The sequence below is a fragment of the Aythya marila genome (assembly GCF_965140915.1).
Source record: "Aythya marila genome assembly, chromosome: 2".
Classification (NCBI taxonomy): domain Eukaryota; kingdom Metazoa; phylum Chordata; class Aves; order Anseriformes; family Anatidae; genus Aythya; species Aythya marila.
In genome coordinates this window covers 922,228-947,700 of record NC_139043.1, presented here as the reverse complement: position 1 = coordinate 947,700, position 25,473 = coordinate 922,228, and the positions used below count along the sequence as shown (strand labels likewise).

General features: G+C 63.4%; 2 protein-coding genes across 2 annotated transcripts; one reads left to right on the top strand and one right to left on the bottom strand.

Moving 5' to 3' along the window:
• Positions 1 to 1,175: 1,175 nt before the first annotated feature.
• On the bottom strand, positions 1,176 to 18,203 carry LOC309875207 (uncharacterized protein). Its single transcript, XM_082754353.1, has 12 exons — positions 18,108 to 18,203; positions 17,609 to 18,010; positions 16,880 to 17,006; positions 15,087 to 15,200; positions 14,736 to 14,846; positions 12,532 to 13,447; positions 7,855 to 8,248; positions 6,566 to 6,958; positions 5,322 to 5,448; positions 4,485 to 4,598; positions 3,415 to 3,669; positions 1,176 to 2,702 (listed from the first exon to the last, which is right to left on the bottom strand). Exons 1-12 carry the CDS (start codon positions 18,129 to 18,131, stop codon positions 1,609 to 1,611), a joined length of 4,071 nt encoding a protein of 1,356 aa, XP_082610479.1. The 5' UTR covers positions 18,132 to 18,203; the 3' UTR covers positions 1,176 to 1,608.
• A 4,007-nt stretch (positions 18,204 to 22,210) lies between these two features.
• ZNF589 (zinc finger protein 589) lies at positions 22,211 to 25,278 on the top strand (the record flags this gene model as incomplete). The annotated part of the gene is made up of 2 exons (XM_082754352.1): positions 22,211 to 22,595; positions 22,972 to 25,278. The coding sequence occupies 2 exons, from the start codon at positions 22,211 to 22,213 to the stop codon at positions 24,780 to 24,782; spliced, it is 2,196 nt and encodes a 731-aa protein (XP_082610478.1). The 3' UTR covers positions 24,783 to 25,278.
• Between the last annotated feature and the right edge of the window lie 195 nt (positions 25,279 to 25,473).

Sequence of the window (25,473 nt, the reverse complement as noted above, 5' to 3'; positions counted from 1 at the left end):
CCCAAATGGCTCCCAGCACGTTTTGGGTAGCAGCCCAGTGGCGGAGACCCAGGAACCTTGGCCAGAGCCTGCCCTGGCAGCCCCAAAGTGCTCCTGGCTGTGCTGGGTTGCTTCCTAGCTCGGAAGAGTCTGGGAATGACAAATTTAGGAGCTGTTCATACGCACACGTCGATATCCACGAGCCTTGTTGGCAAACGTGCTTTGAGAACCGCGGAAATGCCAGGGCTTCGATACAGCATTGGCTCTGGAAACGGCAGGGCAGTTGACCCAAAAATTGTGGTTTTTAACGGCCCCCACAGCCTCTCCCATCACTGCTCTGTTTGGTGACACCACCTCCTCACACCACATCCAGCACCACGGCCCCGTGCCCGGCCGGGAACCCAGCGCTGCTGCCCCAGACGTGGCCGGGATGCGATGGGGACAGCTCGGAGACACCGGGGACCTGCACACCGGGGGTCTCCCGGCAGCAAGACCCCCTTGATTTGGGGGCAGAGCTGGTAAAGGCACTGCAATGCCACTGGTAAGGGCATGGGCAGCCCAGCTCGCTGAGATGTGTTTAAGGAGAGCAGCATAAACCCCAAAGTTTTGTGCACGGGGACACCGTGACCCCACAGGGATCATTGCAGGAGGACGGGGGCGAGCAGGAGCAGCTCGGGACGGGCTCGTGGGTCTCAGCCCTTTGGGGACACGGCCACACACCCACGGCAGGACCCGGGGGACGTCCTCCTGCCTCCATGCACCGCGCCTCGCGCCCATGACCCCTTGGGCACAGCTCTCGTGGCAGCAGCAGGGCCGGGTGCCCGGGGTCACCGCTGCCAGAAACAAGCGTTTGGAGGAGCCTCGGTGGCGGGGCCCTACCAGAAAGATGTCCTTGGACTGGAACTAGCATTTTATTCTATTGTATAATCCATGAGTGCGTCACAGCCCCGAGAGCCGGGCAGGCACCTGTCAGCGCTTCCAGTTTCGATACACAGAGAACCCTCCTTGCCCCCTGCATCTGCCGGAGCTCCCTGCCGCCCCGCGGCCACCCCCGAGAGGTGGCAGCGCCTGGCGCCGGGGCAGCAGCACCTCTGCAGAGCTCCCGGGCAAAAAGTGACTGTGCCACAATCAGCCTGCGGAGCACTCGGGAGAGAAAAAAAAAAAAAAGATATATATATATATAGCTTGGCCATCCTAAGTTTGCTTATCAAATAAAAAGTTCCTCCACATTTATTTAAAAAACCAAACAGTAGATTTAAAAAGCAGTTACGAGTCCTACTCCGGCAAAACACCCTGTACAGGTTTTCCTTTGTCGTTGGCTGTCGTTGTCGATGGTGAGGATCCTCCCTAAATCAGCTGCTGCTGTTAATTTTATATATATATAATCTCTTAATTTTGCCGCGCGTTGCTTGCTTTAATTAATTAATTTATTTCCAATCGGCCTAGCTGTCTCCACCAGAGCAGCGGCGCTACCACACAAAGCTTCCTTGATGTCCATGCCCTGAGCCGGGGGGGTGGGAGGGGATGGAGGGATGGGGGGGGAGGGAGAGATGAGCGAAGGAGGAGGATGAGGAGGAGGAGGAGGGCTGGAGGGAAGGGAGGGAAGGGAGAGGAAGCCGTGGCAGCCCCTCACTCTCCCATGTGCGTCCTCAGGTGGTACTTGAGGGACTGCTTGTAGCGGAAGCACTTGGTGCACTCGGTGCAGGGGTAGGGCCGCTCGCCGGTGTGCGCCCGCTGGTGCTCCAGGAGGTGGTGCTTCTGCGTGAAGTTCTTGCCGCACTCGGTGCAGTGGTAGGGCCGCTCGCCCGTGTGGATGCGCTGGTGCTCCAGGAGGTGATGCTTGCGGATGAAGCCCTTCCCGCAGACGGCGCAGGCGTGCGGGCGCTCCCGCGTGTGGATGCGGTAGTGGTTGGTGAGCTTGGACTTCTCGCTGAAGGTCTTCTCGCACTGGCTGCACTGGTAGGGCCGCTCGCCGGTGTGAGTCCGCTGGTGCCGCAGGAGGTGGGAGGGCCGGGTGAAGTTCTTGCCGCACTGGGGGCAGAGGAAAGCCATCTCGCTCTTGCCGGCGTGGATCCTCTGGTGCATGATGAGGCTGATCTGCAGGCGGAAGCTCCGCCGGCACTCGCCGCAGGTGAAGGGCCGCTCCCCGACGTGGGTGATCTGGTGCTTGCTGAGGCTCGACTTGTGGCTGAAGCTGCTCTCGCACTCGGAGCACTTGTAGGGCTTCCCCGGGGGCGGGGGCCGCGGCTGGGGCTTGAGGCCGTGCTCGGGGCGCCGGGGCACCCCCACGCCGCGGCGCGTGTGGCTGCGCTGGTGCAGCAGGAACTGCTGCTTGTTGCGGAAGCTGAGGTCGCAGTCGTGGCACTCGTAGGGCCCCTCCTTGAGGTGGTTGCGCTGGTGGATCACGAAGTTGATCTTCAGCATGAAGCTCTTGCCGCACTCGGGGCAGATGTAGGGCCTCTCCCTCGTCCGGTTGCGCTGCTGGGCCATGGCCGGCTTCATCTCCCCCGAGTCCCTCTCGCAGGCGGGGGGCTTCCCCACGCGGCCGGCCGCCAGGCTCCGCGGCGGCGCCTTGGAGCTGCACTGAGCCTCGCAGCCCAGCCCGGCCTCGTGGTTGGGGAAGGAGGGCGGCTCGGTCCTCCCCGAGAACATGGTGCAGGGCTCCAGCGTGTCCGGGTCGTCCTCCTCCTCCTCCTCCTCCGTCTTGATCACGATCCCGTCCTCTGCGGGGAGAAAGCAGGATTTGGTGAGGGTGGGCATGCGGTGGATCCCTCACCGTCACCCCACGGTGGACTTTGAGTCCAGAGGCTTTCTAGGAAGAGCTGCCAGGCTTTTCCATGAAGAGGCAGCCCACACCGGGTTGTCTCCAAGGCACAGCCCTCTCCCCTCCCACGGAGGGGTCAGCAGGGGAAAAGCCATTCCCGAGGTGCCCACTGAGACCTCCTCTTCTCTCCCCTCTACCCCCTGGCCTCACCTGAAAGCTCACACATCACGGATCCAGCCACCCTCATCCCTGTCCTCTGGACATTCCCTGGGCTCCGTGTTTTTGGGGACACGTCCCCAAACATAAGGACAGGTCCCCAAACACGGGGACAGGTCCCTTCCCCTTGCAATCCGCCCCCCCAGCAGCTCCCCCTTCCCAAAGTTGTGCACTTGCTCACCCCATGCACATGCAGAAGCGTGGCCCTGTCCCTGTTAAACAGCATCCTTGTTCCCCAGGCTGTCACCCCGATATCCCCACCCCAAACCCAACCCCTGCCCAGCCTCTGCAGCCCCTGGCTTTGCTCCCTTTCCTGCCCCGACAAGAGTTTTCGGGAAAGGCTTTTCCCAAAGGGGATCCCAGCAGGTCGGGTGCCCCTTTCGACGCCGCTCAGCACCGATCCGGGTAGGGATTTCTCCCCAATTTTCCCTCCGAGCCTTCTCCCCACCTCTCACCTGTGCAGCTGCCGTGGTGCACGATGACCCTCTGGATCTCGTTGAAGTCAGCCACGTACTCGGAGGGGTCGCCCAGGCTGGTGCCCGGCAGGTCTCTGGGAGGGGAGACGGAGCCGTAGGGGCTCTCGCAGGCGGCCTCCTCGTCCGGGCTCTGGAAACTCCCCTCCGACTGTCCCGACATCCCGTGCAGCTCTGGGTTTTCGGGGCTGTCCTCGGGAAGCAGCTCCTCCGTTTTGATCACAACCCTGATGCCAGCTGCAGCAAAGAGAGGAGCCCACCGGCGTCAGCCCCAGGAGCTGGGACTCCGAAGGATCTGGGGACCCCACGCCCGCTCCTCGGTGCCCCTCGGCCACCCCAAATCCCCAGGCTGTGGGGCTGAGCCAGCAGAGGATTTCCTCCTGTTGGCCCTGATTTAACTTCAAAATCCTCATGACCAGGAGCCCGGGCAGGTCGGAGTGACCCAACCCGAGGCCGGAGACCAGCAGCGGAGCCAACACCACCTCTGCCAGGACACCTCCTCCGCTCCCAGCACCTCAGCGAGCCCTGCAGATGTCCCTCCTTCCTTCCCTGTCTGTCTGTCTGTCCACCCTTCTCTCGAGCCCAAGAAGCCCGCTGGCAGCTCGGTGGTGCCAGCCCAGCTCCCAGCCCAGCCCCACCAGTGCAGGGACCCCTCAGCACCCTGGGGTGCGCACGGGCTGCGGGGGCACTGCAAAGGGCGAGCCCAGCCAGGCAGCAGGAGCAGACAGAGGGGAGATTTTTGGGAAGGCTGCAGCTCCCTCGGTTGGTCACGAGCACACCAAGCTCCCAAGGATGTGCTCTGACCGTGGATCTTTCCCCTGCTGACAGCTCCTGGTGCCCTCTCCGGGCTCCACCAGCCCTGCTTTGTGTTGAGCCATACCTGGACATCAAATCATCAATCAGCTGCACCCTTCCCTGTTTGTTTTTGCTTCTCCTGCTCATCTCCTCTGCCACAGCTCTTGGCAAGGAGTGTTTTAGCCTTGCTCCCTCCTGCCTGTCCCAGGGCAAGCAGGATCCCAGCTCCCCTCACGCCCTCGTCACGCTGCCCTCACCTGCGGTGGCATCGGTGATGATCTCGCTCTCCTCCAAGTCCTGCTCGTTCCTGACCCGCGTTTCCTCCCCTTGCTCGATCTGGGACAAAACGCCGGGTTTGGAAATTGCATAGTCTGTCGGGAGAGAGAGGGAGGGATTACCGGAGAGGGAATCCTCAGGCTCAGCTTCCACCTCTCCCGGCACAAGGGAGAAAACACGAAGGGACTGGGGAACAGCCACCAAGGACCCGCACGCAGAGCAGCCCGGTGCTGCGGGTGGGCTCCCCGGACAGCCACGGGGGCAGGAGCTGCGGGTGCCACACACAAAGCAACTGCTTTAAAGAACAAACCCAACCCAAACATTTTTCTTGCATGACTTTCAAATTTCGCAGGCGAATTCCTTTCTCTCCTGAAGCCAAAAGTGTTTCACCTCTGGCCCCAGCAGAACAGGGATTTCTCCTGCAGGTCCAACAGATAAAGCCCCAACAGATCGCAGCTCACGCTGCTTTAGGCAATTTTTCTTTCCCCTGGGTCCCTGCAGAAGTTTTCTCTGGAGAGGTACGTGAGTAGCAGACCCAGAAGGCGAAGGGAAGCCCTTACAACAGCTTTTTCAGTGAGCCTCGAGAGGTCTCCAGCCCACCTCGCCCTCAGCTGGTGCATCGTGCATCACCAGGAGGCAAGAGCAGGACTGGAAACCTCCTCCTGTATTTTTTCAGTCTCCCTTTAAACTGGGACTTTTGGGTCTCAGGAGGGTCAAATTGTGAAATCGAGGAGGAGATGGAGGACGCCTGGGGGCGCAGGCAGCCAGGGATTCCCAAGAAACCACCTTGGGGCAGAAAGGGGGCACCCGTGTTTTACCCAGGGAGATCAGCGACTCGTAGTTCCCCTTCATCACGTTCTTGTACAGCTCCTTCTGCCACTCCTCCAGCTTCTCCCACTCCTTGTCGTTGAAATAGACGGACACGTCGTCGAAGGTCACCGGCACCTGCAACCACAAGCACCACGGGTTCAGGGGACCTTACCTCGCCCCTCGCTTCCTTTCACCCCGTGGATATGGCCAGCTCCTTCGTGGCCGCCACCGGGTTTGTGTTTTTATTGGAAAACAACTTCGAGACCCGAGTTTCCATCCTGTGACATCAAAGGGCTCGTCCAAACACCCGGGTTCGTGCACGCCTGGAGGGAGCGCAAACGAGATAAAAACCGGGTGCCGCGGCTGGACCTCATCTCTATTGATGAGCTGACGTAAAACCCCGGATTCAATTACCCCAGAACTCCAGGGAAAACTCGACCCAGGCCCTGAGTTATCATTAGTTATTGCTCGCAAATTGTCCGGGAGCAGACGGCAGCTTCCGAGGCTGTTTGGCCGAGCAGTAATTTCTGCAGATAAATTCAGGATGCGGCCGGCTCGCAGGGGCTGTGCCCAGCTCCCCGCGATGCTCAGCCCTGCCTCCCCCCGGGGTTGGTGTCGATCCTCCTCCCCCAAACACCCACGGGGACCGGGCGCCGTTGATTTCCCCGTGTGGGGAAGGGTCCCATCAGCAAACTTTTGGTGCCAGAGTCATGAAATGCAAATAGCGGATGAATATTCATGGTGGGAGCCTTTTGTTGAACACGGCTGAGCCCAGGCTGGAAGGGCAGGCGCTCCTCATCTTCCTGCGGATCCCCGAGGTTCCCCCGTGCTTGGCACCGCAGACCCCGCGTGCTCCTTCCTCGGGTACCACCACCCATCCTCGGGGATCCAAAAGTGGCAGAGGAGGAGCTGCTGAGCCTTCATGGGTCCTTGATTCAACCTCCGTTGGTGGTTAGAGGTGAGCTGCTGTGGCACAGCTGGCCGAGCCAGAACTGAAACCTCCCTAAATGCCAGCTGGGTTATGGGGAGATGCTCCCCCCATCAATTCCACCTCCCTCCTTCTCGGGCATCCCATCGCGGGGCACACCGGGCTCCCCAGGAGGGCAGGTTTGCCATCTGAGCTCCCCCCAGGTCCCCTTGGTGAGCACCTGCCCCGCGTCGGGGCCGTCCCCGCTCACAGAAAGAATTTGGGGAGCAACCCCTTCACCCTGCGCCCACTCCCTGCCCTCTCCCCAGCCCCGGACACCGTTACCTTGGGGATCTCCCCCTTCCTGCCGGGGGGCAGGCGCAGGATCCAGAAGTTCCTGTTCTTCAGCAGGTTCTCCATGTTCTCCAGGCGCCGCTGCAGCAGCCCGTACTCCTGGATGAGGGTGCCCAGCGCCGCGCACTTGCTCTCCAGCTGGTTGCCCAGCTCCGCCGCCGTCTTCTCGCAGTCGATCAGCTTCTTCTCGGCCACCCCCGTCCTGCCCTCCAGGTCCAGCAGGCGGGTGGCGTGCGAGTCCACCTTCCTCTCCACCGCCTGCACGGCCGCCACCAGCGTCAGGGACAGCTCCGCCGTCTGCGTCTCCCTCTCCGAGGTGCGCTCGGGGCCGGCGGGCGGCTGGAAGGGCGAGGGGCAGCGTGGCTGCATCACCAGCTCCGGCGCCTGCGGGTAGGGACGGGGGGGTCACCGGGGAAGGGCACAACCCTGGGGACCCCCCCCAAGCCCCCCGAGGTGTTTGGGGACCCCCTCGGGGCTGAGCCACCCCGTGGTGGCGGCGATGTCCCCGTCCCGTCTCGTGTCCCCGCTGGGTGCTGACCCCGTTAAGCTGCTTAGGGCCGGGTCCTGCGGGATGGGTGTCACCCAGGAGGTGACACTTGGAGGGGGGGGGACACACACACACACAGAGGGGACATCGCAGCCCTGTTACCATGGGGACGGGGAGGGGACACCCCGGGGGGACAGGCGGGCGCTGTCACCCTGCCGGCCGCCCTGTCGCCATGGGGACGGGGAGGTGACACGGGGGACCTGTCACCGAGGTGGGGGGGGGGGTGACAGTAAAGGGGGGGGGCGCCCAGACGGCTCCGCCACGGCGCCACCGGGGGGGAGCTGCGGGGATGGGGGGGGGCCCGGCGGCGCCGGTTCCCCCCCCCAAGGCCTCTGCAGCGCCCCGGGGGGGGGGGGCGGCCCCGAGGGGGCGGCGGGGCTCCGGGAAGGGCGCCCCGGCCCCGGCGGCGGCCCCGACGGCAGCGCCGTCTCCACCGGCCCCGAAGGCCCAGCCCGGCCGCGCCGCTCCCCCGGGGCTCCCCACGCCGCCGCCGCCCCGTCGGGGGGGGGGTGGGAGAGAAAAAAAAGGACGGGGGGGGGGGGGGAAGGAAAAAAGGACGGGGTGGGGGGGGCGCAGCCGCGGTCCCGGTGCTGACAGCCCCCGGCCCGGCCCGGCCGCCTCCAACCGAGCCGCGGCCTCGACGGCGCGGCCCGCCCCGACGGTGCGGCCCTGGGGCGGCTCGGGGCCGGGCCGCGGCCCCCCCCGGCCGAGGTTGCGGCGGCCGCCCCCTTACCTGAGCGGGAGCCCCCTCGGCCATGGCCCCTTTGTTCCCTGCCCGGAGCCCCGGGGGCCGCGGCCGGGAGGATCCAGCGCCCGCTCGCTGCTTCACCTCCGGTGGCCGCCGCCGGGCATGGGGCAGCGCCGGGGCTCGACGTGGGGTGGGGGGGGGGGGGTGGGGGGGAGGCGGCGAATCGACGGGGCTGGGGAGGGGAACGGAGGAAGGGGGGGGGGGACACCGGAGGAGGAGGAAAGGGGGGGGGGGGAGAGACGACGGGGCGGCGGCGAGAGACCGAGCTGAACGGCTCCGGGTCCCGGCTCCGCGCTGGGCGCTCCGGCCCCGCCGCTGCCCCGCCGCACCGGCAGGGGGCGGGCGGGACGGGGACGGCGCCGCCGCCGCCGCGCGGGGCCTCGCCGGGGGCCGAACCGGGTTTGGGGGGGGGGTTGGAGGGGGGAGGAGGAGGAGGAGGAGGAGGAGGAGGAGGAGGAGGAGCGGTGGGGGTCGCCCCGCCCGCTGGCCGCAGCGCCCTCTGCCGCACCGACGGCATCACCGCGCCGCCCCCGCCGTCGGTGGCCCCCCCCCCCCAACCGGGAAACGGCGGCAGCGGGGCCGCAGAAGCAGCAGGGAATGGCCCCGAGGGGATCCCCGTTAACGGGTGGCCCCCCCCACACACACACCCCCGCCCCTAAAAGTCCGGTTCCACCGACGCCACCGACGGGAGATGCGGGGAGGGATGCGCAGAGCGGCCCCCGGGCCTCTTGGGAATGTGGGGGGGGACTGGGGGGCACTGGGAGGGACTGGGGGGGACTGGGAGGGACTGGGGGGCGCTGCAGGAACCGGCAGCCCCCCCCCCGCTGGAGCGGCCCCGGAGCCCCCCCCTCGACGGCAGCGCCCCCGCCGCGATCGGGGCCCCCCCCCCGGGTCCCGGTATGGATGCGGGGGGCTCCGGGCGCCCCCTCGTTGTCCCCTCACCCCCCCCCCCCCCGGTGGTGTCGCGAAATGGCGGCCGGAGGGCAGCGTTGCCATGGAGACCGCCCTCCGTCCCTCCCCCCCCCCTCCCATCACCGATCTGACCCCCCCCTCCCCTTCCCAGATCGGTCCCCGAGGAGCGGCACCGACGGGAGGCACCGCCCCGGGCACCGGTACCGGGCGGGGTCAGCCCCTGCTGCCCCCTCGGGTCCGGTCCCATCCGTCCTGCCCCGTCCCCTTACATCTCCTGTGTCATCCCATCCCGTCCCATCGTGTCCCAAACCATGCTGTTATGTCCCATCCTGTCCCATCCCATCCCATCCCATCCCCATCCCAATCATCCCATCCCCATCCCCATCCCCATCCCCATCCCATCCCAATCATCCCATCCCCATCCCCATCCCCATCCCATCCCCATCCCCATCCCCATCCCATCCCATCCCATCCCCATCCCCATCCCATCCCCATCCCCATCCCCATCCCCATCCCCATCCCATCCCCATCCCCATCCCCATCCCATCCCATCCCCATCCCCATCCCCATCCCATCCCCATCCCCATCCCATCCCATCCAGGCCCCATATGCAGCAGCAGCCCCCGCCACGTGGCCCCGTTCCTGTTCCCAACCCCAGGGCCCCCTGGCCCAGGGTGACAATGGGGGGAAGTCGGTGACACCGAGCATGGGGACGGGCAGGAAACCATTTGGTCTGCGGAAAAAGGGAGGGGACGGGGGGGAGGACTGGACGAGGCAGCATCCCGGCACCGCTGCGGTGCTGAAACGGGGCCACACCTGGTCTCAGGGAGGTTTTGGGGAGGAATCAAGGCAGGGCTGGGACACTTTGGGGACAGTCAGGGACTGGTGAGGGGTGGCGGGGACGGCGTGTCCCTGAATCCAGCCTGTCCCCTCCGCATGGAGCCCCAGCACCTTGGGGGCAGGCACTGGGCAGGGACAGAGGGGAGATCCACCCCGTCCCACCGTGTGCGTATGGAGAGGGATGGAGCCATTTATTTATTATATATATTGAGTTTTAATATGCATCCAGGTCCCTCTGGCTAACCCGCATCGTGATCAGCCAGAGAAGAATCTGGATGAGCTGCTGGCCGTTCGTATATATTACACGGACGTATAATGCACATGCAGGGAGCACATGCGTGCACCGCAGATATAAACCCGTGACCATGTGCAGCGGGCTCACGAGCCACACGTGCATTGCCCAGCACGTGCTCACTGCCCCCAGGAGCTGGGAGCTGCCACATCCAGCACCATGCCACAAGCCTGTCCCATCCCCATCCCCATCCCCATCCCATCCCATCCCATCCCCATCCCCATCCCATCCCCATTCCATCCCCATCCCACCCCCATCCCCATTCCATCCCCATCCCATCCCCATCCCCATCCCATCCCATCCCCATCCCCATCCCCATCCCATCCCCATCCCATCCCATCCCATCCCCATCCCATCCTGCTGCATGGGTCAGCCCCATCCCTGCCAGATGCTGCGGAGCACGGGGGGTGTCCCCTCTCCAGCCAAATGCCACCTCCCCGTGTGTCCCCTGCTGGCTGTGACCCACAGCCACCCTGCTCATGTCCCAGTCCCTTTGGCCTCATCAGGGCTCCGTTGGTCATCCCAATGCAGGCAGGACTGGGAAAGGGGATGGTAACAATGAGCCAGGCTCTATCAGCCCAGCAGAGGAGCCCAGGGGACACAGGGCTGGAAAAAAATAAGCACTGTCCAGGCACTCTGGCACAGCCAGCACTGCGGGGCCGAGCTCAGCCCCAGGAGCTGCATCCCCCTGAGACAAAAAGCTCACACTGCCCTGCGGGGCCAGGCCTGGCAGGAACAGTTTATTGGCAGCCCCGGTACAAAAAACGTGGGTAGAAGCAAGCGAGGAAGCCGTGATGCAAAACCCAGCGTGCCCACAGCGCTGCCCTGCTCAGCAGCTGCCCTCCTGCAGCCCCGTGCACCCCGGTCCCTCCTCGCCAGGCTGCCACGGGGGCACCCCAGCTGGATGAGGTAGGAAGGAGGGATCTGTAGAGGACACGGGGGGGGTCTCCACACCCACCACAGACACCGGTGGGTGCTGCAGGGCCAGTGGGCGAGCAGGTGGCAGCGTCCCTGCTCCACCTCCGCAGCATTCGTGCACGGTACGGGCCAGCTCCTGGAGGTGCAGGGATAATTTTGTGTGAAACCAAGGTCTGCTCCCAGATGTCAGGGGAGAAAAAGCTTAAAAACACGACCCCCAAAGGCTGAGCACCAGCACACGCAGCAGCCCCAGAGCCGCGCTGAGCAGCGCTCCTCCAGGACGTGGCTCCTCGGATGTTGGGCACGGACACTAAGGGATGGGAGCAGCCCTTGCTGGGCTCGGTGCAGTTCTCCAGTTGTGCAAGGCACCTGGAAAAATGCTGATAAATAGCAGCCAGGTGCAGCAGGGCAAGTGTGTGCAGTCATCACAGAGAGAAACACAGAGGCTGGGCGAGGGGAACGCGATCACTCACCCGACACGGGCTTCAGAATGGAAACACTGTATTGACAGACTTTACAAAAGTTCTTACAAAACACAGTCACAAACCAGCAGCCGACGATACACAGCGGAAGAGACACTACTTACAGTCACCTTGGGAACAACACCACTGAGCTCCGAGAGAATTCAACCGATATTTACAGAGACGTCTGAAAAACTGCGGTAAGTTACCTCATACATTTAAGTGTTTTAGTTCAACAGTGAAGTATAGTGCCACGCGTTTCCTTGTATTATAATAATAATAATAATTATAATAATAATAATAATTATCCTACTTCTAGATTAACTAAAAACCAAACAGCTCTTTACAGGGGTTAGGAGAAGTTCCTTTCATTTGCCTGACTTACCTGAGTGTGAGACCAAACCCAGTTAAAAAATAAAGAGTAAAATCACCTTCATGGACAAGAGTTCCTACAACAGACCAGCGGCACCGTCAGGAAACTGCAGCCTGACCGGTGCAAGCAACGTCCTTCAAAAGAACAGAGACATCCCTTCTCCGGGTCAGGTACCCGACCGTGCCTCCGTGCGCCCACACGCTGCCCTCCCGGCTCCTCCTGCTCCAATGTCCTCAGCCCTTCCTCCTTCGCGTCCTTCCCTCCTACACCTTCTTTTTTCTCACCTTGCTCTTGGCCGCTCTCCCCTCTCTGCTTTCCTGCCTCCGACGAGTTCTGAGCCGTGCCCCTAACCACCTCCCTGCTTCGCCTCTCTTCCCTGGACCCCAGCCCCCGGGGCCGCTGTTGGAGGTGCGTCAGCGCAGCCGGAGCGGCGGCTCCCCGCCCTCCAGCCCTGCGGTGAAACGAGTGGAAAAGAACGAAAAGCGAAAGCTCGTCACTCCTGAATATGCACAACGATAGGTGGGGAAACACCTGCTAAATACAGACCCCAGAGAAGCTCTCGGGAGCGTTCCCTACGGGCAATAATCCGAACCTGCGCGGGGGACAACTAGCGCGAGGCCTGCACCGCCGTGGAAGTCCCACGTCACCCCGCGGGGCTCAAGAGGTGCCCAGGCCTTCGTGTTTTGAAGTTTGTTTGTTTTTTTTTTTAAGAGGAATTCCTACGATGCTTCGACAAAGCGGGCTTGGTAGCACGACCACATGGATGAGCTGCGATACAAGTTCACCTCCCATCACGCCGCACGTCCACCGGCTGGACCGTATCGTCACCGCGAGCCCTTCCGCCCGGCCACCCCGCGCGGCGCTACTGCTTCGTCTCTTTTTTCAGGCAGAAGTGGCCCGTCTGCGTGGCCGACTCCAGGTTGTGCTGCGACTCCTCCATGGGCCGGGGGTTGCGGGAGTGGATTTTCTGGTGGCAATTCAGGGACTCCTTGTAGCGAAAGTGCTTGCCGCAGACGGGGCACTGGTACGGCGTCTCCCCGGTGTGCACCCGCCAGTGCTTGAGCAGGTGGTCCCGTCGGATGAAGCTCTTCCCGCACTCGGTGCACTGGTAGGGCCGCTCCCCCGTGTGGATGCGCTGGTGCCGGATGGCTTTGGAGAGGTCTCGGAAGTCCTTCCCGCAGTAGGTGCAGGTGAGCGGCCCGTCGCCCTTCCCCGTGTGGAGCTTCTGGTGCAAGATGAGGCTGACCTCCAGGCTGAAGCTCTCCTTGCACTGCGAGCAGGTGTACGGCCTCTCCACCATGTTGTTGGCCTGGTGCCTGACGAAGCCGTACTTGAAAGCGGAGCTCTTCTCCGCGTCGGCGCGCTTGGACGCCTTGGAGCGGGACGGGCCCTGGCCTTTCGGGGAGGTTTTGGATTTCTGCCTGAAGCTCTCCCCAGGCTCCAGGGACGTGCAGGCTTCCTCCCCCGCGTGCGCTCGCTGATGGGCAGCGAAGAGCTGCTTGTCCAGGAAGCTCTGCCCGCACTCGCAGCAGATGTACGGCCCCTCCACGGCGGCCGCTTCCTCGGGAGCGTCCTTCTTGGCCAAGTCTCTCCCGCGGCGAGCGGAGCGCCTCAGCCCGTTGCCCGTCGGGGCTCTCTGCTGCGGGGTCGAGCCGCCCCGGCTCTTGCCGCTTGGCTTCATCACCTCTTCCTCCGGGTTTGAGAAAACGTCCTCCCACTTCCCTGCCAACGAGCTCGGAAGCTCAAGGCTGTCAGGACCTTCCTCCTCACACTGCTGCGCATCTGACGGGGCAGAGACATGCATGTCATTGCTTTGGGATAAGAACGGCCGCGTTATTTAGACTGCGATTCTTTTTTTTTTGGGGGGGCAGAGGTGGCGGCTGCTTTGTGCACCCAGGAGGGTTCCTGGCACTACAGGGCTGCAAGCCCTGACCGGGAGCTGTCTGAGCAGCACTGCGATACAAATAAAGCCCAAATGTGACGACTGCTGGGGAAAGCTCAGACGCTGCGATGGTGAGACCTCTCTATTTAGCTTGGCAAAGAGAAAAAGCAGGTTTCTCAGCAAGAGGTGAGCCAGAACATGTCACTGAGGGCGTGTGGTACAGGATAAAGGCAAAAAAAATAAAAATAAAATAATAGAGAGAGGGAGAGAGAGAAAGAAGGGGGATAAAACCTCTTTTTCTTCTGCGCTTGTATGTTGCCTAGGCCTGGGGCTGAATGATCTCCTGTGATATAAACGGGAACTCAAAGCTCCTGCCAAGGACCCTGGCAAACAGAGGATGAAAAGAGCACGGAGGATCTGGGGGTATAGAGGAAAGGCCTGAAAAAGCCACAGGTTTCTGCAGAGCGCGCGAAGGTGGAGGCATGCCCAGCGCCTGCGTGCACAGAGCAGACCGCTCATCGCTCCCTGTCTCGCCGCTTGCTTGTCCCTTTGCCAAATCTGTCAAGGTGCAGTTTGAAAACGGGCCGATCGGTATGGATCGGGCTGAAACTCTGGAAAAGCACCAGCCAGAGCAGTTTGGCTGCTTGCGAGGACGAGGCCAGGAAACCAGACACGTCCAAGCAGGACACAGCTTCCCCAAGCGGCTTACGTGTTCCCAGGCTTCAAAGCAGGGACCTGGGGTGACAGGCAGCGACAAGGACGTGTCTTCTGCTGCGCCACAAAGCCTGACATTTGGCTGACACAGGAAGCTGTGAAAAATATCACTTTACATACGCGTGGAAGCCTTGTAAGAACGCTGCAGCTAACGCCACCGAAGCGTGCCTGCGCTACGCCTGCTCCAGCCCATCTCCACCTCGCTGAGCCATCCGACCCCGTGCGGGTGGCCCGCGCCCCCTCGGGAGCCCTCAGCTGCTTTTGCAGCCTGCTGCTTGTGTACCGGAGCTCCTCCTGCACGCGTGCCCATCCGTCTGCAAGGGCTGAGGTCCAGCTCCACGCTGAGCCCGAGGCGAGGCTGGCAGAGACCGTGGTGACAGCAGGGTCTCACGCGGGGAATGTCCCCGGCCAGAGCCAGGAGCCCGAGCCCACCTCTCTCTCTGCCCCTCTACCTCGGTGAAGCTTCCAACTCACATGTACTGGGGGCCTCCATGCTCTCTTCTCCCTCGGAGCCGTCGTGACTTTCAGCCAGAGTCTCCTCGTATTTACCCCACGAGCTGTCGTCGGGACCAGGAAAGGAAAATTCTGCGCACAGAAGGAAGGACAGCCTGAGTTTACGCTCGCACCCCGCAGCTGCTTTCCAGGGGATTTCAGGAACGACGGCAGCAGCGGGTAGGAGCCGACGAGGAGGGCAAAGCCACCCTGACCTGGAGGACGGCGCCGGCAAAACGCGTCGGCAGAAGCCAGGAGAAGAGCACAGAGAGGCTGCGGCAGCTGTAGCTGCTTTCCATCACCCCACCGGGTCCCGGGAACTTTATGGCTCACCAGTGCTGGGGTCCGTGGGAGTTTCTCCTCCCTCAGAGTCATCCTGGTCCTCGGTGTTGGGATCCTCTCCTTGCTCGATCCGCGACAGGAGGTCGGGTTTGGAAATGGCAGTGTCTGCGTGTAAAAAAGGGATCAGAACGGTTCCTTCCCCTGGCGGGACAGAGACTCCTCGACCTTTGCCCACCAACCTTCCTTCGCTGCTGGGGAGGACGGGTAATGGAAGCAGAGGCTTGGGAAGATGCTCTCCCACACCTGCACCGCTCACCTTGTCTGGGCCCTGGGGACATGAGCGGACTGCAGGAGCACACTCTGCTCAGGTGAGGAGCACCTCCCAGCCTGCAGCGTGAGGAGGAGAATAAGAAAATGCATCTGTGCTTACCTCCAGGCTTCCTCTCTTCTCCTCTGTGCTAAGGTCCGCGGATCCATTGCAATGGGAGCTTCAGCTTGGGGACAGAACCAGAGCTGTCAGCCAGCGGCAGCAGCGGAGGTGCCCTCCCCACACGGTTCCCTCCGGCCCCGGATTGCCACAGCCAGAACCGTTCCTTCCTACTCGTCCGAGGCACAGGCTGCTTGTGGATTTTGGTGCGGGAAAGGGGAAAATCACAATCTCTCCTAGCAGGGAGAGCGGAAAACTTAATTTCGAAACAACAAGCGTTTGTCTCTGGGCATTCATTTCCACCACTGCTCTACTGGATCCGTTAGCCTTATGCGAGGACCTCGCCTCCAAACCCAGTTACTCAAACCAAGGAAACCTTCAGATTAAGCACAGATACATTTTTCTAAGCTCCAGGCTCAGACCCACAGATCCCTTCCAGCAGGACCATTACGTTCCTGTGCACCCAGAGGAGGATGCAGGGTTGTTTTTTAAACGGGAGAACGGGGGCAGTATTTATCCTTTACCTTTTTCCTTTGCGCACAAGAACCGTCTACATGATTAAAAAAGAATGAAAAAAAAAAAAAAAGGAAGAAAAACAAGAAAAAAAAAGGATGAAAGGCCCTGGATCACCCAGGCCTGGAGGGCGGGATGGTTGTCTACCAGGGATGTCAGTGCTCCCAAGTGCTGCAGGAGGATGCTCAGCCAAGGCAAAGACCATTTCGCAAAACAGGCAGGTGCTCCGAAACCCTCGTGAGGGCAGCACGCCTCCAGAGGTGCAGCACAGGCATGGCCCACAGCCAGCACTGGAAGGCGCCCGCAGGGCACGATCCTGCAGCCTCGAACGCACTGCCCCGAGCCCTCCGGCTCTCCCGGAGAAGCAGACATGAAAACATTTGGGGACAGAGACGTTCCCCGGCACGAGGCTGGGGCTGGGCAGAGCGCTCAGGTGGACAAACCTCGCCCTGCTTCCCCTGGGCTGGAAGGGATGGGTGATCCCCTACAGACGGGGCTGGAAGGAACCCGAGGCAGGGCACCCCCCTGCTGCTTGCACTCGCCCGAAGCGGCAGCGCGCCGATGCCCCCAGCGCAGTGGATCTGTGGACCTTTGCAGGACCAGGAAACTCCCCGTTCTCCCCATCGTCGCTGGGCTTGAGGGTCTCTCGCTTCCCCCTCCTCACTACCCAGGTCCTCGCCCAGCTCCTACCGGCCACGGAGACCGTCAGCGAGACGGGGTCACTGCGGTGATGCTCACACCATCCGTCCCTCGTGCACCTAGCACCATGAGGAGCCGTCAGAAGCCAGCACAAGCCCTGACCGGACCCGCTCAGCACCCTCCCTCCCCGATCCGCCAGGCACAGCCTGGCCCTGGAAGACCTGGGACAGCAGCAAGCGCGGGGCAAACCCCAGCCAGACTTTACCCATGGAGATCACGGCCTCGTAGTTGCCTTTCATGATGTGCCTGTAGAGCTCTTTCTGCCACTCGTTCAAGTTCTTCCACTCCTCCTCCGAGAAGCTAAATGAAGCGTCACTGAACGCCACGGGGACCTGCAATTAGAAGCAACGTATGCTCGGCTGTTTTGCCTCTTGCTGAAGAAAACATCTGGGGATGTTTCCTCATTCAGACTCCTACACGTCTCGTCCCTGCCCCGTGCCTCAGCGCAGGCAGCCCGGTGAAGGGACGTGGTGGGGTTTTCCCCCCTCACCTGCCCACCCCTCGCGCCCCATTCACCCTCCCCGTGCTGCAGGCAGTGCCTCTCGCCAGGCACAGGCTCATTTCTCATTTTTTTTTTGCTGCAATTCTGCAGAAACCACCTCCAAAGAGGAACTGGGCGCACTGGGCAGGCACGTGGGGCTGAGCCACGCCGTGCCACGCTCAGCGTGATTCCAGCACCAACCTATCCACAGCAGGGGATCCACAGCCCCACATTGGGTTTGAGCACCACGGACGGGTGCTGAGGGGCACGTAACCACACAAAAAGACCCAAAAGGACCCAAAAGGACCTGTGCTGGTGCTCAGCGAGCATGCAAGCCCTGTGGTGCTGGGCCAAGCCGCACCACTGCTGTCCTTCAACGGGGCTGCCGCTGTGGGCTTCCGTGCCCCGTATAGGGGTCGGGGCAGCGGCACGGGGGGCAGCGGGCACCGTTACCTTGGGGACCTCCCCCTTGGCACCGGGGGGCAGGCGCAGGATCCAGAAGTTCCTGTTCCTCAGCAGGTTCTCCATGTTCTCCAGGCGCTTCTGCAGCTGCCCGTACTCCTGGATGAGGGTGCCCAGCGCCGTCCACTTGCTCTCCAGCTGGTTGCCGAACTCCACGGCCGTCTTCTCGCAGCCGATCAGCTTGGTCTCGGCCATCCGCATCCGGCCCTCCAGGTTCATCAGCTGCGCCGCCTGCGCGTCCACCTTCCTGTCCACCGCCTGCACCTCGGTCACCAGCGTCAGGGACAGCTCGGCGGTGGCCGGCAGCTCGGCCTCGCCGCCGGGGCCCTCCTCGGGGGCTGCCAGGGGCTGCTCCAGGGCCAGCTCCTGGGGCTCCATGGCCCACTCCAGGTCCTGCGGGGAAAGGAGGGGACGAGGCCGAGCTTTGCACCGCTGCAGGCACCCCCGAAGGGGGGGGGGGGATTTTGGGGGGTGGGAACCGTGCGCTTACCTGCGCGGGGGCCCAATCGGCCATGGCCCGTCGGGGGGCGGCGGAGGGGCGAAGGAGCGCGGGGGGCGAAGGGGGGAGAAGGGCGTCCGGGGGGAGTCGGGGGGCGTCGGGGGGGGGGGCGGCACCGTCTCAGCAGCGGCAGCAGCGGCGGCGGCGGCTTGGGGCGGGCAGGGCGGGCAGCGCGGCCATGCCGAGAGCGCGGCGCACGCTGGGAGGCGAGGAGGAGGAGGAGGAGGAGGAGGAGGAGCAGCGACCCCTGGTGGGGATGGGGGGAGGTGGGGGGGGTGCTGCGCCGGGCGGTGGGGGGGGGAGTGGGGACGGTGTGGCAGACGGTGGTGCGACTGCAAAACGGTGCGGCAGGAGGTGCTGCGGCACCTGACGCTAAAACAGCAAACGCTGCAACTGCAAACACTGCAACTACAAACGCTGCGACTGCAAACGCTGCAACAGCCAGCACTGCAACTGCAAATGGTGTAGCTGCAAGCGGTGTGAATTGCAAGCACGGCAATGCCCGGCACTGCAACACCCAGCGCTGCGACTGCAAGCACCCTGTGCTGTGACACCTCACACTGCAACGCCAAACGCTGCAACAGCCAACACTGCGAAACCCAGCGCTGCAACTGCAAGCACTGCAACACCCGGTGCTGCAACACCCGACACTGCAACTGCAAACGGTGCGGCTGTGAGTGGTGTGAATTGCAAGCGCTGCAACTGCAAGATGTGTGGCACTCAGCACTGCAACAGCTGACACTGCACAACCCAGTGCTGCAACTGCAAACGGTGCGACACCCGGCACTATGACACCCGGTGCTGTAACTGTGAATGGAGTGACAGATGGTGCTGCAACACCCGGCACTGCAAGTGTGAACACTGCAACAGCCAACACTGCAACTGCAAACAGTGTGACCGCCAGTACTGAAACACCCAGCACTGCAACACCCAGCACTGCAACAGCAAATGCTGTGATTGTAAACACTGTGACACCCAGCACTGTAACACCCAGTGCTGCAAACTGCAAGTGGAATGACAGCTGGTGCCGCAACACCAGCACTGCAACACCCAGCACTGCAACATCTGGTAGTGCAACAGCAAATGCTGCAACTGCAAACACTGTGACACCCGACACTGCAACAGCTATCACTACAACTGCAAACAGTGCAGCTGCAAGCAGTGAAAATTGCAAACAGTGCAACACCTGGCACTGCAACACCCAATGCTGCAACTGCAAACACTGCAACAGCCAGCACTGCAACTGCAAATGGTTTGGCTGCAAGCGGGGTGACACCCGGCACTGCAACAGCCAACACTGCAAAACCCCGCGCTGCAACTGCAACCACTGCAACACCCAGTGCTGCAACACTGCGCACAGCAATGCCTGACACGTCAACAACAAACGTCGCAAATTGCCAACACTGCAACTGCAAACAGTGTGGCTACAAAAGCGGTGTGAAATGCAAGCACTGCAATTGCAAGCTGTGTGACACCCGACACTGCAAAACCCAGTGCTGCAACTGCAAACACTGTGACACCCAGCACTGCAACTCCCAGTGCTGCAACTGCAAACACTGCAACAGGCAACACCGCAACACCCAACATTGCAACAGGAACACTGCAACTGCAAACAGTGCAGCTGCAAGCAGTGAAAATTGCAAACAGTGCAACCCCTGGTGCTGCAGCACCCAATGCTGCAACTGCAAACACTGCAACAGCTGACACAGCAACTGCAAATGGTTTGGCTGCAAGCGGGGTGACACCCAGCACTGCAACAGCCAGCACTGCAAAACCCCATGCTGTAACTGCAACCACTGCAACACCCAGCGCTGCAACACTGCACACTGCAATGCCTGACACCTCAACAACAAATGCTGCAACAGCCAACACTGCGGCTGCAAACAGTATGGCTGCAAGCAGTGTGAATTGCAAGCACTGCATTTGCAAGCTGTGTGGCACCTGGCACTGCAACAGCTGACACTGTAGCATCCAGTGCTGCAACTGCAAAAGGTGCAACACCCAGCACTGCGACACCTGGCACTGCAACTGCAAATGGTGCAGCTGAAAACACTCTGACACCCAGCACTGCAACACCCAATGTTGCAGCTGTGAACACTGCAACAGCCATCACTGCAATTGCAAATGGTACAGCTGCAAGCAGTGTGAATTGCAAACGGTGCAACACCCAGTGCTGCAACTGTGAACACTGCAACAGCCAACACGTCAACTGCAAACGGTGCGGCTGCAAGCGGGGCAACACCCAGCACTGCCACAGCCAACACTGCAAAACCCCATGCTGCAACTGCAAACACCCACTGCTGTAACACCTCACACTGCAACACCAAACAGTGCAACACCCAGCACTGCAACAGCAAACACTGTGACTGCAAATACTGTGACACCCAGCACCGCAACACCCAGCACCACATCAGCAAGCACTGCAGCACCTTACACAGCAACAGCAAACACTGCAACACCCAGCGCTGCAACTGCAAATGCTGCAACAGCCAGCAATGCAACTGCAAACAGTGTGGCTGCAAACTGTGCAAATTGCAAGCACTGCAATTGCAAGTGGTGTGACACCCGGCGCTGCAACAGCCAACACTTCAAAACCCAGCCCTGCAACTGCAAAAGTTGGTGCTGCGACACACGACACTGCAACTGCAAACAGCCAGCACTATAACACCTCGCACTGCAACACTGAACACTGCAATACCCAGCACTGCCACACCTGGTGCTGCAACACCCGGCACTGCAACTACAACCACAGCAACTGCAAGGACTGCAACACCCAGCACTGCAGCTGCAAATGCTGCAACTGTAAGCACTGCAACACCTGGCACTGCAACAGCAAATGCTGTGACTGCAAACACTGTGACACCCAGCACTGCAACACCCAGTGCTCAAACCATTGCATGTGCTGCACCCAGCACTGCACCCACTGCAACACCCAGCACTGCAGTACCCAGCACTGCACCTATGGTGCACGCTGCACCCACAGCTGCAACACCCAATACTGCACCTACTGCACCCAGTACAGTGACACTGCATGCAGCACTGCACCCACTGGAACACCCAGCACTGCACCACCCAGTGCAGCACCCACTGCAATACCCAGCACTGCGTGCACTGCGCCCAGCACTGCAGCACCCAGCACTGCAGCACCCACTGCGATGCCCAGCACTGCATGCACTGCTCCCAGCACTACAGCACCCAACACTGCATCCAGTGCTGCATCACTACACTCAGCACCGCCCTGCTCCAGTCTCCCCCCATCGGTTTGTCACCGCTGGCACCTTCACCAGCGGCTCCCCCACCACGGAGCCCTCATGGCTGGCACCCACAGACCCTGCTCTGATGTCATAGCACCTTGCTGATGTCATCTCACACATGACATCTGACTGCTGATGTCACCCCGCACAGATCTGATGTCACCCCCCGCTGCTGATGTCACACAACGTCACCGTGATGCCGCAGAACCCCAAAACGGCCGAGGTTGGAAGGGACCTCTGAAGGTCACCCGGTCGTCACTCTGATCACTCTGACGTCATCCCACATCCCTGTGATGTCACCCAGACAGCTCTGACATCATCCCAGAGCGCCGTGACGTCACCCACACCGCTCTGACGTCACCCCGCGGTGCTCCGGTGCCATCTCACACCCCGCTCTGATGTCACCGCGTACCCCTGTGACGTCACCCACACCGCTCTGACATCATCCCAGAGCGCCATGACGTCACCCGCACCGCTGACGTCACCCCACACCGCTCTGATGTCACCTCACACCCCTGTGACGTCACCCACTCCTCTCTGATGTCATCTCAGAGCGCCGTGACGTCACCCATGCCGCTCTGACGTCACCTCACACCCCTGTGATGCTGCCGCTGTCACACCCAGCCCTCTGACGTCACCCCCACCCTGTGACGTCACCCCAACTCCCTGACATCACCTCCCAGGCCCCTCCCCTCCCCTCCACTTTGGCCCCGCCCCCCCCAAGCACGCGCTGCTCCCGCCCCGCCCCCAGAGCCGGGTCCCGGGGGACGGCCCCGCCCCTCCCGTCCCCTCCTCGATTGGCAGGCGGCGCAGCCAATCAGCGCGGCGCCCTTCGGCCCAATGGGCGGGACGAACGGGGCGGGGAGGGGCGGGGCGGGGCGCGCGCTCCCGGCGCGGGCAGCGGGGCCGCGCGGGGCGGCGGCGGCGGCGCGGAGCGGGGCGGGAGGGGCCGGGGGCGGCACTGGCATCGCCACCGGGACCGGGACCGGCACCGGGACCAGCACCGGGACCGGCACCGGGACCGGCAGCGGGACCTGGCGAGCCGCTCCCCGCCGCCGTCCATCCCCGTGCACCGCCGGTACCCGCCGTGCGCAGCCGTTACCGGCAGCCCCCCCCCCCGCAGGGCCCGGCATCACGGCGGCCGTGTCGCCCCCCGAGCGGAGGAGGCCCCGCGGGCACCGGGCCGGCACCATGAAGGAGGGCCGCGAGCGCCTCGTTGCTCTGGGTAAGGCACCGGGGGGCTCCCGGGGGGCTGCTGCCACCGTGCTGCCACCGGACGGGGGCTCGGTGCCCCTAGGGTACGGTGGCACCCGGCTGGAGCACCGGGAGCAGGCACACGACCCCCCCTGGCTTGTAGCCCCCTGGCACGTAGCCCCCTGGCTCGTAGCCCCCCGGCACGTAGCCCCCCGGCACGTAGCCCCCCGGTACGTAGCCCCCCGGCCATCCCTTCCCAGGGTGCGCGGGGACGGGTTGGCACCGGGGACGGGGACGGGAGCTTGGGGACAGGCTGCCCCTAGGAAAACAGGCAACACGGTAAGGTGTCGGGCCAAATCCTGCAGGATTCGCACGATTTTGCCCCAAACGCACCCGTGTCTCCGCAGGGGAATGGCTGGGGACGAAGGCGAGGAGCGAGGAAGGCGACTCGGAGCCCGGCACGGTGCCACCGCAGGAGCAAGGCTGCGGCCACGGCGGCGTCGCTGAACCGAGCCCCGGGGCGGGTGACGGGGGCTTCGTCCCCCCGCCGGTGTTCGCCGAGAGCCCCGGCACGCAGCGGGGGCGGCCGCAGCACGAGTGCACCGAGTGCGGCTTCGGCGCCGAGCAGAAGCCGGAGCTGGTGCGGCACCCGCTGGCACGTGCCACCGCCTGCTCCTACGTCTGCGGCGCCTGCGGCCGGGGCTTCGGCCAGCGCGGTGGTCCCGCGGCACGGCTGGCCGGAGCCCCCCCCGGTGCCAGCGGGTGCGCCGAGGCGGGGGCACCCCGCAAAGAGCGCAAGGAGCTGTCGCTGACGGAGAAGGTGCGGGTGCTGGAGATGCTGGACGGCCCCAAGGTGTCGCAGAGCGAGCTGGCCAAGCGCTTTGGGGTGTCGCAGCCCCAGATCTGCCGCATCATCAAGAACAAGGAGCGGATCCTGAGCGAGTGGCACCACAACAGCAACCCCGAGCGCAAGCGCAAGCGGGAGGGCAAGGACGTGGCCGTGGAGGCCGCGCTGCTGCGCTGGGTGGAGAGCGCCCGCGCGGCCGAGCTCCCCGTCAGCGCCCCGCTCCTGCAGGTCAAGGCCAAAAACCTGGCCGAGGCGCTGGGCAAGCCGGGCTTCGAGCCCAGCGGCAACTGGCTGGCCCGCTTCAGGCTGCGCCACAACATCGCCCTGGAGAAGCCGCCCCGGGAGAGGGGGGACGCGGAGCAGCCGGGGGCCGAGCGCTGGGCCAGCGCGGTGCTGCCCGAGCTGCTGCGCAGCTACGCGCCCTCCGAGGTGTACAGCTGCGGGGAGACGGGGGTCCTCCTGCAGACCCCGCTGGCCGAGGAGGACGAGGCAGCCGGCCCCGGCGGGCGGCTGACGCTGCTGCTCTGCGCCAACGCCGACGGCACGGAGAAGGCGGCGCTGCGGGTGGTGGGGCAGAGCCCCCGGCCCCGCTGCCTGCGCGGCGTTAACCTGCAGCACATGCCCTGGAGCTACCGCGCCAGCGGCCAGGCCCGCCTGACCGCCCCGCTCTTCGCCGAGTGGCTGCAGGACTTCAACGAGGAGATGCGGCGCAAGGGGAAGAGCGTCCTGCTGCTCCTCGACCGGCGCGAGGCGCACCCCTACCTCGAGCTCTCCAACGTCAGGATGGTCTTCGTGCCCCCCGCCGCCGCGCTGGCACAGCCCCTGGACCGCGGCATCGCCAGGGACCTGAAGGGCCACTACCGGCGCCGGCTGCTGACGCGGCTCCCGGCGGCACGTGGCTCGGAGCAGCCGAGCCTTTTGGATGCCCTGCACATGCTGGTGCAAGCCTGGGGTGACGTGCGCCCGGGGCTCATCGCCAGCTGCTTCCGCGCCGCCGGCTTCAGCCCCGACGCCAGCCCCGACACGCTGCTGGCACCCGTCCGCTTCGGCCAGGAGCAGATCGAGCGCTTCGTGCTGATGGACGAGGGGCTGGAGCGCCTCGGGGAGCCGGCAGACGCCGAAATGGCCGAGGTGGCGGACTGGGACGGGGGGACGGTGGAGGGCGAGGATGCCGAGGAGCCGGTGGCGGCGCAGCCCTGCCCCTCGCAGCCCGAGGTGTGGGACAGCCTGGCCACGCTGCGGCGGTACCTGGAGTGCCGGGCCACCTCCCCGGACCTCTTCCAGGCCTTCTACGCGCTGGAGGACGCCGTGCACGCCTTGTCCACCAGCTCTGGGCGAGCCCTGCATGGGGATGCTTGCGCCAAGCCGTGAGCTGGGCACGTTCTCAGCCACGGTTTTGTGAGCTGGGGCAGCGGCAGCAGCACCCGGTGCCACCGTGGAGCTGCCCCGGGTGGGCTTCGCCCCAGGGGGGGGACGTTGTTTTGGATGGAGTGGAATGAGGGTGATGCTGCTGTGTTGGTGGTGTCCCCATGCCCGGAGGATCCATCCCGTGTGGCCCCATGAAGGGCTGGCACAGGCGATCCCAGGGGGCTGGGGGCTGCTCCCCCCCGCGCGGAGCCCGGAGATCTGCAACGGGTGCATTAAACCGGAGCGTCAGCAAACCGCAGAGCGGGTGGCGTTTGTGGTAATTTAGCATAACTTCCAGCGCAGCAATTAGCAGAGCCGCCGCGCTCCCCACCGAGCGCCTCCGGGCTGGGGTTTTGCTGCTGACAGCAGCGGTGCCACCCCCCAGCCTCCCTTTGTCCTGTCACCCTGGGCTGGGGACGTGGGCTGCCCGTCCCAGCGGCACTGCGGCTGCTCCCCAAACCCCGCAGATGGCACCCATGGGTGCCCTGGGGGTCCCCATCATGTGTGCAGGACCCCCAGGACCCTGTCGCCAGCACAGGGACGCTGCCATCCCCTCCTGCACCAGGATCCAGGAATTGGGATGGGACGGGGCTGTCCCCACAGCTCTGGGGCACCCCGGGGAACCTCATGCCCCCCACCCTGCCAGCACCCTGGT

Bases quoted from the DNA above. Each gene is read 5' to 3' on its own strand.
- LOC309875207 (XM_082754353.1), bottom strand. From the start codon at position 18,131: ATGGCCGATTGGGCCCCCGCGCAG. The intron at 14,847-15,086 runs GTGAGCCATAAA...TTCTGTGCGCAG, and splicing joins TCCCACGGACCCCAGCACTG to AATTTTCCTTTCCTGGTCCC. The intron at 3,670-4,484 runs GTGAGGGCAGCG...TCTTTGCTGCAG, and splicing joins CATCACCGATGCCACCGCAG to CTGGCATCAGGGTTGTGATC.